Below are 17,737 nucleotides of genomic sequence, written 5' to 3' on the forward strand. Positions count from 1 at the left end.
ATATTGCCACATGTCATAATTTCATCCATTAATTTGACCAAGTATAATGTTTTCGATTAGGTATAAATATTTATTTGGAATATTTTCTTTAATTAGGTACTAAGATTTAGGTTACAATTGTTCATTTTTCACCACACATTTCTAAGTTAAAGAAAATAGCCATAGTTAAGTCTTATTATTTAATGTTTTTATGCGGAGAAAAAAAAAATAATTTGGCATATTACGTAGGGTAAACTACCGAATACCCCCTTCAACTATCACGCTAATTGAAATCTACACCCTGAATTAATTTTTCAGCCAATTTAACCTTTGAACTAAATTTTATCTCCAATTTACCCCTCACCATTAATTTTTGGCAATTTCTGTTCAAATCTCTGTTAAAAAGACCACATGAATGGCACATATCAACCCTGCAACCCAGATTACCCAGCTCCTCTCTGCAAACCCTCTCTCTTCCTCCTCGGCCTCTTCTTCTCTCTCTCTCTGTACCCTCAGCAGTAGTCATCATCATCAGTACATGATATTCTGCAGCAGCCACCATCGCCAAAGAAGAAGAGAAACCCTCCGGGCAACCCAGGTTTCTCATCAAATCAAAATTAATTAACCAGCATTAATTCACACATATCATGCATGATTAATATCAGTTTTACTCTTTTTCTTTTTTTATGTTTTTGGAATTTTGATACTTGAGCAGCCCAGATGCTGAAGTAATAGCCTTGTCTCTCAAATCACATGGCAACAAATAGATTTCTATGTGAGATCTGCAACAAAGTGTTTCAGAAAGAACAAAACCTTCAGCACCTTCAACTTCATATAAGAGGGCACAATTTACAATGGAAGCTGAAACAAAGAACAAACAAGGAGGTGAGGAAGAAGGTATATCTGTGCCCATAACCAACACCTTTGAAATCCATATTACCCTCCCCCTCCAAAACCCATATTACCCAGCCCCCAATTTGGATTTTCTGGCGATTGATTTTAACCTCTTCTCTCTTCGATTGATTTCTCTCATTCGAGCTCTTTGGCGAAGAAGAGAAAGAAAAAAAAAATTGCTGGTCTCCAGTAGAGATACAAAATAAGGAGGTTAAAAAAAATCAATTTTTATTTCAACAGTGAATCATGTGCCTGACATATGACTTTTTTAACAGAGAATTGAATCGAAATTGCCAAAAACTAACGGTGGGGGGTAAATAGGCTATAAAATTTAGTAGGAAGGCTAAATTGGCTGAAAAATTAATTCATGGTGTAAATTTCAACTAGCGTGATAGTTCAAGGAGGGTATTCAGCACTTTACCCTATTACTTAGCAAATTTATTATTTAATTGTTTTTATGGAGAAAAAAAATTCGTTAAGGAAGGTCAACTGCTTTTTGGATTTCTTGAGTTTTAAATAAATTATAAATATTTACTTTGATTACAGACTTCATCATACCCAATGGGATCGGTCCACCATCTATCCCACTGCAACAAGGCCTTAACTTGCAGACCAATGGTTTTAGGTTCAAATCTCAATGACACCTTGATATTGTCTGTGAATGAAACCCCCTCCCATATGTAGTTTTGAAAAAAAAAAAAAAAATTTATATTGTGATTTGCATTGTGGATAGTAACATATGAATTCTGAAGCAACATCATCTAATGACCCTGGCATTTTCAAATAACATATATATAACTACCACATTATCATATTGCACGTAGATAGTGGCCAATATTCACAAATACAAACAAGAAAGTATAAAATAGTAATAAGGATAGTAGTTTCCCATTTTATCCAAAAAGAAACCGGTCATTCAAATGCTGCTAATTTTGGCTTGGGAGGATCCACCAGGCAAATGTCGAGGAAGCTATCAATGGAAGTGTACTTGTAATCAGGATATAACTCGGAGGCCTCTAGGTCATTTTCTGTTAGTTCAAAACTCATTTGATCTCCTTTAATGAATATGTTGTGCAGAATTGACACCGCTATGTTGTCCGGGGAAGGGAGGGCTGCAAGAAAGAATGGCACACAAAAACAAATATCACTACCACATTATCATATTGCTTGCTTCCATTTCCATGTCCAAAGACACAATGAGAGAGAATTGTTTGGTATCAAATACTTTCGTTCGATATAACTTCTGAACACGAAAAAAAAAAAGATTAATTGCTTACTCTCAGAGAGCTTGAGTATTTCTTCTTCTGGGACATAGCTCCTTGTAAGAGTGCATCCTGTCTTCTTCTCCCAAGAAGAAATCAAATCCAACTGGGACACAATGTTTCCTTGTGGCCTGTAAACGATGACACGGTTGGCAACCCTTGGATCTGTTGCTGCTTTTATTGTGTAGGTAGCAACATCTTCCTCATAGTTCAACACGGCTAGACAGCAGAATTAGTTCGAACATAATTAGTAATTATATATTCAGTTATGTTCCATCTCACTTTGAATAAAATAAAAACTAATGAACATGTTTTCTAATATTTTAGTTATATGAATATAAATTACATTTTCGTCAACAACAAAAAAATAATAACAAGTTGAGAACAATTTTTCATGAGAACAATATTTCTAATAACAAGTTGAGATTTCCTAATAAATTTAACTGACTTTTAGCTACCGAGTTTCGATTCCATTTTTAAGGGTTTGTTGGTGCATTTATTTATTTATTTGTCAACAAATTTATTTATTTAATTTTAACTATACGAGAATCGAAACGAATATGTCTACTGTCTGAAATATTTTAAAAAAAAACAAAAAACAAAATTATGAGCAAACTCAACTCACCTTTGGCTTCACCAGTGCCATAAACAGTGACTTGGTGGTTTGTTTTTTCACGAGGATGAAGCAAATAATCAACAAAATATGCACCAAATGAGTTTGCAGACACATAAGTATATGGAATTCCTGCTGCTTCGATCGCCCTTCTGATCTTCCTTTTGTTATCAAGTAAAGCCTCGAAAGGCGGCAGCCCACTTACTCTGTCAACTTCATTTCCAAATTCTGACGGAATAAATCTCTGATTTTAAAATTACATCGGTTAGATAGACATGTATGTACTAGAGATACATATATATACCTCGTGAGACCTACTGCAAATTCTACTTGAACTATCAAAATCATCTATGTTTTAAGTCTTCATTCAATGCTTGTGAAACATTAGACAAAGTCGTAGTTGTTGTGATCAACAACATCGAAGAACACAGTGTTCCAAAAAACTGCCAAAATGACAACGATTTAATTAAGTGGTTAAATGATTTCGAATTTCAGAGATGATTATTGAGAGAAAACCTATTATAAAAAAAATAAACAATTCCGATAATTGAAATACAATACAAGGGTGGACCTTATAAGGGTGTCCGTGAAGCTCTCTGTAAAAACCAATACTCAGTATGATATTAATAATGATCAAGAAGGGAAGATTGACCTTTATATTTCCAGCATCTTTCATGGCCTTGATTAGTTTCAGCTGTTCGAGATGTTGAGGGACAGCCACCGTGGATATTACAACGTCAACTTGCTCAACTGCTTTGACTAGCTTTTCATGATCATCCAGTTCACCCTGTTATATCATGAAGTTTTAATATCTTGATGAACTATGAGGAATGATAAATGTATAGCTTGTCATAAATTAAATATGAAAAAAAAGTTCACTGCAGTTTGGCCAAGAAATGAAGGAATTTTAATTTACTTGGAAGATGGTGGCTCCCATGGCTTCAAATTCTTTGTGCAGAAGAAGCTTGGAAGAATCGGTTTTGGGTTTGATTGGTCTCACGTAGGCATAGGTTGGATGTCCCAAAGAGACGCTTGCCTTCAACATGTATTTGCCAAGGTAACCTGTGGCTCCGATTATGAGTATCTTGCTCTTTTCACAAGCCATCATATCCCAGACGACTACTGTCCTGAGATATTGATGAATACTGATTGTGATGACAAGCTTATTCTCACATCCTTAAATAGGAAAACGAGTGCACATGCTGAACCCAAAGGTATAATATAATTGGTAAGTTAATTACAGTTTGAACCCCTGGAGTTTGGGATCAATAACATATTAGTCCCTAATTTTTCAAAACTTGGCCCAAATTTCCAAAAGTCAAGAGTCCTTAGAATCTTTGCCCCTCTTTGTATAACATATATCTTTGTCTATATATATATATATTTTTTAATACAAGCGATATTGGAGGTATAGAGAATCAAACCTAAGACTTTAGGTGCGGGGCTAAATGCTTTTTACCACTTGATCTACAAGTACCTTGTAGGTAACAAATATCTTAATTGATATTTACAACTCAAGACTACACTCGTTTTCTCAACTTATCAAGAACGCACTTTTCGAAATTCAGAGAAAATTGCTATATTGACTATTGTCATGCCTTTTCTAAATGTGTACAAATGCACTGATGCTAAATGTAGAGACTCTAAATCCTCCCATACGTATACTATCAAGGTGCCTTTGGGGTCCAAACCTGAGACCACTGGTTTGCAAGTTAAGACATTTTTTACTAAACTAGACCTCGTTGGCACTCAATTGCTTTCTAATACAGAGGTGATTGTTAATTTTGTTTGCCTCTATGCTTGGTTTTTTTTAATAAAAAATAATAGGATTAGTAGTAGAGATGTACATACCTAATGTATCATACAAGAATTCTATAGTGAGGGCCCGTTGGATTAAATGGATTAGTTTAATCTAACGATTAAAAGATAAGGTGCTAACATCTAAGGATGAAGTAACCTAATAATAAAAATAATAATAATAATATCATACTGGTTCTTTACTTAATATTCTTTTTCTGGGAGCAGGCTGTTGAACCCCAAAAGTTCACACACAAAAGTCATTTGTTAAATAAATAAAAAAGATGCATGGATTGTCTTTGGCTATGTGCCACGTCCAGCAGGCCTCAAATGGAAGGCAGAGATGGAGCACAAGTGAATCACAATATATCCTGTGGACATTTCAAACTGCAAAGCCAAAGGATATTATCAATTAAAGTGGCGTGCTTCAACAAATCTCCTCACTTCTTTTCAGCTTGGTAATCCATATACAAGAAAAGAGCTCAAGAAAAGGGGGGAGTTTGACCAACAAATAAAAACTCTCAAGAGAAATTGATGGCTCATGTTTGCTGTGAAGCTAATTATTCAATAGAATCCTTCATTAAAGAGATCTCTCTCACATTTATAGCCCACAGGCTGCAGAGAGATACAAAAATAAACACCTAGAAGCCGGAAGGCTTGGGAAAGAGTGGAGCACAACCATGCTGAAGCAAAAAAGACAGAAACGATCAAAGATGCATTACGAATATTGATTGTGATGACAAGCTTATTTTGTAATCTCACAACCGATTAAGCATCCTTAAATAGGAAAACGAGTGCACATGTTGAAGCCAAAGGTATAATATAATTGGTATAAATTAATTACAGTTTGAACCCCTGGAGTTTGGGGTCAACAACATATTAGTCCCTACTTTTCAAAATTTGGCAAAAATTACCCAAAGGTTAGGAGTCCTTACCACCTTTGCCCCTACTCTTTCTATAACATATATCTTTTTAATTTTTTTTTAAATACAAGCAATATTGGAGAAATAGATAATCAAACGTAAGACCTTGGTTGTGGGACTAAATGCTTTTAACCACTTAATCTACAAGTACCTTGCAGGTAACAAATATCTTAATTGATATTTTCTAGGATTAGTAGCAAATGTATGTACCTTATAGCGAGGGCCTTATTGTTGGATCAAATTGGTTAGATGTTTGATCAAATTGATTAGTTTGATCCAGTAATTAAGAGATAGGACCCTCATCTAAGGACCAAGTAACCTAATAATAAGAATAAAAATTAACAATATCAGAATAATTCTTCTCTTAATATTCTTTTTCTGCGAGGAGGCCAATGATGATTTAAAAATTGAAGGTTCCAAGTCGTGAATATGGTCGATGCATTTTATGTAAAATTATTTAAATGTGGAGACGGCTTAGGCATATTTGGCTATAATATTACCACTTGACTGCTTTTTTAAAACAAGTAAACTCCCAGTTGCTCGTATGACAGCCTAATATAATTGTACTAAAACTGAGCTTTCTCAAGTCTTTATATAACACTTGGTTTATGAGTATTTTTCTATAGTGCTTTTGTAGCGAGTATTTAAATCCATAATTTTATTAAATAATCAAATTTATTCATGAATTTTATTAGTGCGGTTAAATGAATTCTAAAATTAATTGAGTACACCTTACTACAAAAGTATTTATTTAATTACTAACTAGCCCCTTGACACATGCTCACGCATGTGCCAATTGGTTTTCTTTTTCTTTTTTATTTTATTTTTAGAATTAATAAAAGATAACAGGATAGTTATGTTCCATAAAAATAAGACCTATTATCTTATTTTGTTTTTAATTTTAATTTTTTAATATTAAAAAATATGAATTTACCATATTATCCTCATTTAATTAATAATTTCAATTCTTAATGTTTGAATTAACAAAGGGCATTTTCTGGTATTTTGAATGTTTCACCATTCTCTGCCTTTTGCTTTATATATATAGATTTACCATAATATAAAATTACCAAAAAGGATATAAGGCCATTTCCAGTCATGGGTCATAGGCCAAATATAGCCCTAAAATAATGTAAAATCCATCTTTAGCCATGGGCTAAAAAAAATTTTGGCTAAATTCTAGAGGGCCACATTTGGCCCTTTAGCCTTCTAACCAGGGCAATTGTAGCTCAGCTTTGGCATATGGCAAATTTTTTTGTAGGCCCCATGCATGTGCTTTTCAAAAAGAGAAATTATAAAGTGTGGGCAAGAACACGAAACATCTCATGTAAATGTATATCCAACAACTAATATTAAAGGTGCTCTGCTAGCCGTTAGGATATATATCAACGTATACGTGTCATATATAGAATATTGCCTATAAATAGTAGTTTAATTAAATTAAACAATATATAGTTGTGGAATGTATGAGTGTCATACCATAGTTTTTTTCAAAATAATAAAATATGAAGGATCCTAAAATATACCCCTACATGGCTGGAGATGGAAAAATTTAGCCCTACACTATTCTTTAAAAAAATAATATTTTGGAGGGCTAAATTTATACCCCTGGACTACATTTAGCTCTATGACTGGAGATGGTCTAAGGAATTGTGAAACAAATATAATTTTAATGAGTACGTTCTACTCACCATATTCAACTCTAATCAAACATAGAGAAGTTGTCGTATAATTTTAAGGTCCTTTGATGGCTTCAAAGGCTTAGAGCTTCCAACACATCGAAGGACAAGTGTTGACGTTTCTCAATGTACTTGATTCTTCTTGATGCAAAAGATGGGCAGCCATATTTGAATGGAAAAGTTTGTTCTAGTCTCACTTCTTAGCTCAACATTATCCAAACAATAAAGTTGAAGTGGATGACTTTACAACCCCAGGGTGTAAAGTTTTCTTCTAACTTGGAAGCAACCAAAATTCTCAAGGATTTTGGATTGGTGATGATGCATTTCACTGGTAATTTGACAGAGATGTTTGAGTCCCCAACACATATTTCAAAGAAAATCACAAGTATTTATCAAACTTTGAATTAAAGGAGCTAGCAAATTTACTCCCACAACAGCTCACAAAATTAAAGATTTTGTTGCAAACCCAAAATTTGAAAAGAGGGCACGAATTCATGTAAAAAGAGAAACTTGGTTTAGGATTAGGATTAGTATTAGGATGTGGTATGAGAGTGTATTAGGGTGTATCAGGGGTATTTTGGGTAGTTAAATAGGGTGCACTTAGTTAATTTTACATTTTGATTAAAATATTATGGTGTACTTAAGTCATAGGGTATACTCAGTTAATTTTAAAATTTGTTTAGCAACACTCATTTTATTAACATAAGAAATTAATATATTTAAGGTCAAACTAAAAAACTTGAGCCAATGTGAGTCAAATCCAAATTCCCCTATTTAGAATTCTGGCATACAACTTTCAGTTTTATTGTAAGATACTGACTTGAGCTTCGAATGGTCTTGGCCAACACCACACCGATGCTCTCTTACTTTCAAGGCTCTCTTTTTTGTTTTGTTAGTCTTTCTGGGAATTTCCTAAGCCTTGCGAAATCGTATTCCAACAACATCCACATACACCTCCACGGTTTCCCCGATTAATTCCTTGAATACTTTTCTCCATGTTGGAGGTTTAGATCATTTTGCACCATCTCTCGACCCTTTTTGGTTTACTTTCCAAAAGACTGTCTTCACCAAGAAATAAACTAAATAAAAGACAATCCTTCCCCTCCCCTGTTGATAAATAAATAAACACTAAAAAGAGAAACGAAAAGAAAAGATTGTCTTAACAAGTTGATCTCAAGCACATGTAAGATTTATTTCTCAAACCCCAACTAAAGATTAGTCTTCTTTTCCTTCTTCAACCATTCAACAGGCATATCCCGACGGATTCTAGTAATACAATACAATACTATCCTACATCAAAGACGCACTTTACAGATTGATGAATTTGCGAAAGATACACTTCATCAATGTCAGAAATGAATAGCTAGAGTTGCCCCACCAAGCTCACTGCATATCATATAAAAGAATTATCAAGGAGCCCAGGCATTATCAATCATAACTTAAAGCTAGTAGTCATCCTTGATAGTTGGATCATCCTCCCTTTTACGTTTCGTGGCAATCTTACGTCTACCCTTCTTTGAGTCTCCAACCAAATCCATCAGACTTTTATGTGCTGCGTTCTTGATCTCATCAAGTGACTTCCTATCTCGGGAATCCATTCGATCTGCGGGAAATGAATCAGCTATATCTGCAATTTCTCTCATGGCAGCAACCTGTAAAAAAGTGTAGTCACATATACTTCAAATTTATTTTTAATGACTGATAGTGATAACATCAATTGACCAATTACGCATAGGCTTACTATTCTCTGAAACTCGGATTCTAAAGATTCAGGCCTCCCAACAAACTTTCGAGTAATTCTCTCATACCACTCCATGTACTTGATTTCATCCACAACTTCCTCAACTTGTACAATCCGAAGTCGACGCTCCAACCATTCCCTAAGCTCTGCTTGATTTTTTCCTTTAAGCTGCAAATCTGTTTCCTTTGACAAGTCTGAACCCTGATCAAGTGCACGAATCTTCCTCTCCCATCGCGGAACATCCATTGGGACTGGTTGAAGCATGCCAAACTGCCTGAGGCAACGATCAGGGAGGTGTCTCTCAGCCTTGTCAAAACATATTAGCACAGTTTTTGAGGCCCGTAAAATCAAACTCTCTTTTATATCTCCCACTGAAGAAGAAGAGTCCAAATCTTTGTATGGGAGCCACTTAACCTGTATGTCAATACCATACAAATTACTATTATCATCTTCTGATCAATATATGATCATATAAATCGAGCAAAGATCTAAATGACCTACATCTGAAGGTTGAAGGGAATCTAAGGCTTTGCGGTAGGAAACTATATTGCTGTTTGATCTTGGTCCACTTGCTCTTCCTTTCCACCGAAGTGCAAATGGAAAGCAACCATCATTTGGTTCGTCATTGAACTTCGGATTTCCAACATTGAGGCGATAATAACTCCAACACTAAAAAGAATAAGAATCACAGTCACGTTTTAAGTGAAGGCTATTGATATAAAGAGATGCCAGCAGCCCACTGCTACCACCGGATGATTAAAAAAAGGCAAAAATGCATACCTGCAGTAGTGTCAAAGAACCACTTATAGTGCTTTGAGATTTAAGGGAGGCATTACCAAGAGCTCTGTAGAGGAATGCCAAAGCTGCAGCACCCCATGCAAACTTTCCAGCTTCATCGAACTTTTCAAACAATGGAAGATACATTACAGAGACTTTGTTTCCAGTTGTTGTGGAAAATATTGTACAACCAACCAGGTATAGGAGATAAGCACGCGTATGACGCTCAGTCTCTTCAACTGGTGCATCTTCAGGACATTTAGAAAAGCACTCTTTCAACCAAGTTAGCTTCACCATTCCACCATTTAGGTCTTCCGGAACTTTCCCTAGTAAATTTTCGCATACTTTTCCGGGTGTCCTTGTTACACCCATAACTGGTTTTCCATCAACTGGTAGCCCAAGTAACAGTACAACATCTTCAAGTGTTATGGTCATTTCTCCAACAGGCAAATGAAATGTATTTGTTTCTCTCCTCCACCTCTCAACTAGTGCCGAGATAAGTGAATTGTCAAGGCTAATCGTTGGAATTGTTCTAAAGTACCCAAAACCAGCTTTCTCAACCAATTCAATTTGTTTAGCTGTGAGCTTCCATTGTTCAAGCATTGAACTGTGTTCATGGCATCTAAGCACACCACGTTCCTGTAAAGTTCTAGTGGAATCGTTACACACAGAATTATTCAAACTATCAATATGATTTTAACAAATACAAGGAAAAAAATGAGATTAAGGATAGAAGCTTTTTGTCTAACCTGTCCATCCCAGATTGCTGAAGAAATATGGTTATCTTGATCGTACAGTACAGAAATATCGATTGGTCCAGGATCTATAGTTGACCCCATCCAAGCCACTAACAAAAGAAATTTTAAATTAACACAGAAAGAGATTGCATTTTGAAACTAGCTCCATAAGTTCCCTAAACAACAATATATTTAAGAGGGTTTAATCATGTACTTATCCACAACTATCAACTGCAGTAACTTCAAATTATATATCCGCAACTCAGTTCAAGGTTGACTTTAGGGGCATGAGGTAAATTTCCTCTCCTGAGGTTCTCCTTTTTTTGTTAATTTCAAGTATTACCAAATAAAAATTAATCCGTTGATACTTCTCTTCCCAACGTTGAAAAATATCTTAAGTTCGAATCTCCCCGTCCCATTGATCAGAAACAATTACTCAAAACACACCCATAACACAGACAAAGAAAGTATTTATCAACATTAAATTAGGATCATTCTCTCATACATCTTTCAATCAAATAAGTTAATTTTTTAAATGAAAACCTTCTTTTTCTTCAAAAGCAGAAAACTTTAGAACAAATTTCGTTTTTGAACAGTGTGGTTCTTCCAAAACCGAAACAACAAAGACTTTCATGAAAGAAAAAAAAAAAAACAGAATAGTTCCTACAGCTAATTTGACAAAATTAACCCAAGAAGCCATGCCTTTTTTAAACTAAGCCATGCCTTTGACTGAATTACAAATTAAAACAGCTAATTTCACAAAATTAACCCAAAAGGCCAATGAATTTTTAAGGAGACCCTAAAAACAGGAATTGAATTAAAAGCTTCAATACTATACTGACCTGAAATAGGTTTTGGAGAGTACGAGATGCTTACGACCTTGAAGACGACGGAGAAGCCAAAAACGACGATAGTTCAGGTGTCGTGCGTTCTGGTTCAGCTAACTTCAAAAGGAATTAGAATCTACAAGATAGATATCAAAGTCGTTCGTCTTTTGGCGATGGCATAAGCGTTAGAGGAACGGCGTCGTATTTGGGTATGGATAGATAACGACAACATAATACCTACCGAGTTCTGTTTTTGTTAATGGCCAACGGCAAAGAGAAAAGCGTCGGTGGGTGTTTCTGTTTGTGTTTGAAAATGAAAAACGACCACAACTTATGATGGGTCGTGTTATCTATATATATAAAGTAAAAGATAGAGAATGATGAAATATTTAAAATATCAAAAAATGTCTTTAGTTAATTCAAATATTAAGAATTGAAATTATTAATTAAATGAGAATAATATAGTAAATTCACTTTTTTTCATATTTTAAAAAAATAAAATTAAAAACAAAATCATATTATAAGTCTTACTTTTATAGAACATAACTACCAATATTATCTTTTCTTAATTCTAAAAAAAAATATTAAAAAAAAAAAACCAACTGGCATATGCTAGTGTTAATAATGTACATGACATAGGCATTCAAGTCAATCTTTTGACCGTGTATTTTTTTATTGCTTGAAACTCTCATCAATATCCACATATGGGACTTGGAAAAAAATCCATATGGGTTTAGGGAAAATAATAAATAAATAATAAAATAGGAAAAGTAAAAAAGGAAATTTTTGATTCAGCTCAAATGAGAGAGTATTTATAAAGAAGGACAAATTCTTTTGTATTTTGACAATAATGCCCTTATTCATTTTTAGATTACCTAAGAAGTCTTACTTCTTGCTGGCTGTATGGAGTTAGAAATTTGGATCACTTCTTGCTTTTTTGGATTTTTGCTGAGATGATTTCTTCACGTGAAATGAGGTTGATATGCTTCTGCTATCATGAGGTCTTCACATGGAGTTATGGCTTCGTTATGCTTCCATCATGTTATCTATACTGTGCAGCTCTTCTTCTTCTAAGCTATTCTAGTATGAGTTGTCATTATCTTCTGCTTCAATCTAATCTGCTCTCTGGTTGTAGATTTCATCAAAAACTTGTGCTCCTGTTTTGCTTATCCTAAATTCATATGTCTCATATGGTCTGTAGTCTCAGAATAGATCTTGATAAAGTTGGATTGGTAAAAGGAGGTTCAGATTATCATCATTAAACAATTGTTGCTCAGCTATTGTTGCACCTCTGATTTTTAAATATCTTGCTTGGTAGAGATTTCTGTATTTACGGATTCTACCAGACTAAGCAGTTCATTATGAGAAATAATTATATTATGTTATGCTCTATCTAGGTAAATAATAATCCTAAATAACTATACTCTACTAAAAATTCTGGTGTAATTGTGATAGTTTTTTGGTTATGCGCTAAATACAATTCTCTATATTCCACCATGTCAATACTAGCTAAATAAATAGTATAATGAGAACAACTTTTAGTAATAATTTTTATACTAGTTATGGATTATTTTTTAAATTAAAAAGAAACGCTTGAATGTATAACTGAAGAGTTGTATTTTTCTCATATTCTAATCTAATCATGTGACTCTTAATATCTTCTAATAAAAACCTATATCTTTCTCTAGCTAGAGTTTGAAGAAAATATGGACTTTTAGTTGCTCAAGGGAAAATTATTTATTGTCCTCAAACAAGTTGGGCATTAGCCTCTTTTTCTTGTAAAATTATGCTTAAATTTTGACATCTTAAATTAATTATTCTAAAATTTCTTACTATTGCCTCATACTCTTTCTTTTGCTCTTCATGTTTTTCCTACAAAAAAGAAAACTATTGTTTTGCTCTTTTATAATCATAATTATAAGCTAAAAACCCTTGTTCATGGGCTTTGATAACTTTTTCATGCTTTCATTATTAGCTCTAATGTTCCAAAAAGTGTCTAAAAGCACTTTTTGTTTTTCTGTTAATGATGCTTCGGTACGATATTTTAAAACAGGATTTCTAATTTCCTATATTGAAATTCCATTATAATAATACATATTTACTACTGGTCATGCTTGACTACTTATGCTTAATGGATTACAACCCTGTGATGGTGTACCATTATTTTTGCTGCCACAGAATGATGCTCCAAAATATTACATACATGTTAATGAATAATATGAGATAAGATGTCTGCTAAAGTATTATCCATACCTTTAATGTTTCATTACGTAAAAACAATGAAAATGCTTCGAGAGAGTTTATAACTCCTAAAATTTCTAAGTCTGTGCCTAGAAGTCTAGCCTATATATCAGTAAATTTACCATATGCATATCTTTAAGCTTCTTGTGATATAAAATTCCTGCCTAACCTATTGATGATGCGTCTGTTTAAACTATTTTATCATTATTGTCTAATGGTAATGCTAAAGGCTTAAGTTAAGTTATATCTTCTTTAGTATTTTGAACTAATTTAATATTTTCACTATTAAAATATTTTTGACCTGTTTTACTATGCAATGCTGCAATCTTTCTTCCTAAATTAAGAATAAAACTTCTAGCATAATTTAATAATCCTAGAAATGCTTGTAATTATTTTTTGTCTTCTAATTTATCTAGAAATTCTAACACTTTTTTAGCTATGTTTTCTTGTAATTATACAGTTTCTGACTTAATATATGTCATAAATATTCTATATCTTGTTTTTCAAGTTCACTTTATTCCTACTTATAACTATGCCATTATCAATAAATTATTTCAAAATTATTTCAAAGTGTTTTCTATGTTCATTTTTATTTTTACTATGAACAAGTATATCATCTACATATGTACTACAAAAATTATCGTACTTATTAAAAATTTGATCCATCTTTGATGGTGCATTTTTCAATCAAAATGACATAATAAGCCATTCAAAATGTCATTATGGACAAGTAAATGATGTCCATTCAATTGATTCTTCTGCTAGTCTAATTTGCCAAAATCCTAATTTACAATCAAATTTACTAAAATATTTACTTGAATTTTATTCATAAGCTCATCTTTATTTGGTAGTTTGTAACTATCTTCATATCACTACTACAAAAAAGCAAAAAGACGACGGTAAATCACCGTCGTGTATTCGATTTTTCAATGGTCGTGGAATCCACCGTCATCTTTTCCCTCATATACCACGACGCTAAATCACCGTCGTTGTTAAAATATACAACGTCATCAACAAATACAAAACGACGTCTTTGTACTGCAAAAAGATCTAAAAAAGCAGTCGAGGATGAGAATAGACGACCAACTCTCTAAAAAAACCGTCGTTAAAAAGGAAAAATATGACACATATTAAGAGAACAAGGCCGCAAGATAGACATACAACGACGGAAATAAAAAAACGACGCCGTTAAATATCATTTTCACGACAATAAAAAATTTGACGTCTTTAAATACATTAGAAGACGACGTTATTGATAATAAAAAATTTGACGTCTTTAAATACATTAGAAGACGACGTTATTGATACCTACTACGTCCCATATATAAAAACAGCCGTCGTAAAATTAATTTTCCACTTCGATTTTTCGATAAAAGATGACGTGGAAATAGTTGTCAGTGTCATTATTTACGACGTATGTATTTATTGAGTAGACGTTGAAAAACGAAACAACGTCGGTTACAAATATATGAGAGTCGTATTACAAAATTTATACGTCATATTTTCAGAAACAAACAACGACGATAAATATTAGACGTTGTTAAATAAAACAACGTCGGAAAACAATAAAAACAGACGTGTTTAGTCTGCTAAAGTTCTAGAAAATAGTCGAGGATGAGAATAGACGACCAACTCAAACAAATCACCGTCGTTAAAAAGGAAAAATATGACACATGTTAAAAGAAAAAGGCCGCAAGATATACATACAACGACGACAACTAAAATTTTACGCCGTTAAATATAATTTACACGACAAGAAAAAATATGACGTCTTTAAATACATGAGAAGACGACGTTATTGAAATATACTACGTCTCTTATTTACAAACAACCGTCGTGAAATAAATTTTCCACTTCGATTTTTCTAAAAAAGATGACGTGGAAATAGTTGTCAGTGTCATTATTTACGACGTATGTATTTATACAGTTGACGTTGAAATGCGAAACAACGTCGGTGGAATTTATATAGTCGACGTTGTATTTATATCTATCATCATTACTCACGACGCACTTAATAATATAGACGACGTTGAACTTCTAAACAACGTCGGTTCCAAATAAATGAGAGCCGTATTACAGAACATATAGACGGCGTTGATTATGATGAGAGCCGTATTACAAATAACGTCGTTTAATTGTTATTAGACGGCGGTTATAATGAATTTCCGTCGGAATTCATTTCGTTCCTCTTCGTTTATAAAAGAACTTGCGACGTGGAAAATGTATGATGACGTCGTATTTTTTAACGTTCAGATTATATATCTCGTTTTTTAGACGTCGGTATTATGGGATTGGAGTCGTATTATTTTGAATTACATGGCGGTTCTTAATCCTTCCCCGACGCGATATCCTGAATAATTGCTTCACAATTGCGTCGTGGTTCTTCATTGTTACGTTGCTTTAAGACGTCGGTAAATATGCTGAATAACTGGTTCACAATAACGTCGTGTTTTATTTGAACGTAGAAAGTGAAGAAATCACATTACAATATATTACAAAATTAATGTCATACACTGCCAATTACATAAGCATCATTCAATCCATATATCTTCACACCCATCTCGAATATTTTGACCGCCTAACTCACCCACCAGTTCATCAAATGTGTCAACATTTGGCATCCCTCTAGTAAATGGCTCACACTCAATTATCACATCACCTAAGACTTCATAATCAATAACATCATTATATTCTCTATTAGGCATTGATAACACTACCGACCAACCACGATGCATCGGGTCGTCAACAAAAAATATTTGTTTGACTTGAGAAGCCAAAACAAATTGGTCATTCCTATGTCCAATTTTACTCAAATCTACAAGGGTAAATCCAAGTTCGTCGACTACAAGACCAGAACTATCTATCCAATCACACCTAAAGACTGGGATTGTAAACTTTTGGTAGTCAAGGTCCCAAATTTCTTGAATGACACCATAGAAACCCATATTTGAGAGAATTGGGTTTTTATCCTTGGCACTAGCAACTTGCATGGTATGTGCAAGTAAATAAACTCCACTATTTTGAGTTGTCCGCACATCATCTTGTGCCTTGATATTGAATTTAATACCTTTAATAAGATAGCTCCTATATAATAGCACTGACATGTTTGGACCAGCTGCTAGCCACCTTAAATTTTCTGATACGCCATGATTGTCTTCCTCAAGTTCACTTTGAACCTGCAAATTAATCATATCTTAATTCAATCTAACATATAAATAAGAAGAAAATTAAAAGAGAAATATGTTATTCAACAATATATACCTTGAAGCGTAGCCATTGAATGAAAGTGCTATTGTGCTTATCCTGCAGCCACTTTGTTCTCTTTCTAAATTTTGGATAAGCAGTCTTGATGTGAATCATATGTTGCCTACATGACACGAAAAATTCAAGCATTACGGTCCTAAATATAGAAGATAAACATAAGAAATAATTTAAAATGGAAACTTAAAGAATAAAGCTCATACGTACTCGATATAAGGTAGGACTTCCTCCGTATTCTCCAAGACATATAGATGTGCTTGATTCAACAGGTCCTGATCAACTACGCTCACTGTGCAACCTGATAATGGCTTTGAAAGTCCCATCTTTTGGCTTGAAAGCACTCCAACTGTACTAACATCAGATAAATGCTGAGTACAACACTCTACCGCTTCTTCAGCTATATACCGCTCAGCAATGCAACCTTCGGGACGAGTACGATTCTGAACATACCCCTTCAGCACTTTCATATATCTTTCAAACGGATACATCCACCTAAAATATACTGGCCCACATAGACGAACTTCTCTGACAAGATGTACTACTAGATGAACCATGATATCAAAGAATGAAGGGGGAAAGTACTTCTCAAGCAAACACAGAGTAACTACTACATCTTCTTCCAACTTATCTAGCTTGGAAACATCAACAGTCTTTGCACATATAGCATGGAAGAAGAAGCACAAACGAGTTATTGCATACCTTGCAGGCTTCTCCAAAACAGAACGAATTGCCACAGGGAGCAATTGTTGCATTAAGGTATGACAATCATGTGATTTAAGGCCAAGAAGTCTTGAATCTTGTAAAGATACAAGATTTTTAATATTTGAAGAATAACCTTCAGGGACCTTCATACCATAGAAAGAATTGCAAACCTCTCTCTTCTCTGCTCTTGACAAATTCCAAGGCCCAGGAGGCAAACGAGTACGTCTTTCTCCATACTCGGGTTGCAAATCAGTTTTGACCCCCATGTTCAATAAATCTAATCGAGCAGCAATCCCATCTTTAT

General features: G+C 33.9%; 2 protein-coding genes across 4 annotated transcripts; both read right to left on the minus strand.

Moving 5' to 3' along the window:
• On the minus strand, nt 1,650–3,915 carry LOC18781413 (isoeugenol synthase 1). Its single transcript, XM_007212580.2, has 5 exons — nt 3,665–3,915; nt 3,401–3,535; nt 2,761–2,992; nt 2,151–2,354; nt 1,650–1,985 (listed from the first exon to the last, which is right to left on the minus strand). Exons 1-5 carry the CDS (start codon nt 3,854–3,856, stop codon nt 1,786–1,788), a joined length of 963 nt encoding a protein of 320 aa, XP_007212642.2. The 5' UTR covers nt 3,857–3,915; the 3' UTR covers nt 1,650–1,785.
• On the minus strand, nt 8,262–11,517 carry LOC18779392 (protein MAIN-LIKE 2). 3 transcript variants are annotated; one of them, XM_007214759.2, is made up of 6 exons: nt 11,245–11,517; nt 10,415–10,512; nt 9,669–10,304; nt 9,390–9,557; nt 8,889–9,302; nt 8,262–8,799 (listed from the first exon to the last, which is right to left on the minus strand). In XM_007214759.2, the coding sequence occupies exons 2-6, from the start codon at nt 10,502–10,504 to the stop codon at nt 8,593–8,595; spliced, it is 1,515 nt and encodes a 504-aa protein (XP_007214821.1). In that variant the 5' UTR covers nt 10,505–10,512; nt 11,245–11,517; the 3' UTR covers nt 8,262–8,592. The 3 variants fall into 3 exon arrangements, with proteins under 3 accessions (XP_007214821.1, XP_020418646.1, XP_020418645.1); XM_020563057.1 differs by having other exon boundaries at nt 9,669–10,314; XM_020563056.1 differs by lacking the exon at nt 11,245–11,517 and adding an exon at nt 10,617–11,206.

This window comes from Prunus persica, chromosome G4 (assembly GCF_000346465.2).
Source record: "Prunus persica cultivar Lovell chromosome G4, Prunus_persica_NCBIv2, whole genome shotgun sequence".
NCBI lineage: Eukaryota > Viridiplantae > Streptophyta > Magnoliopsida > Rosales > Rosaceae > Prunus > Prunus persica.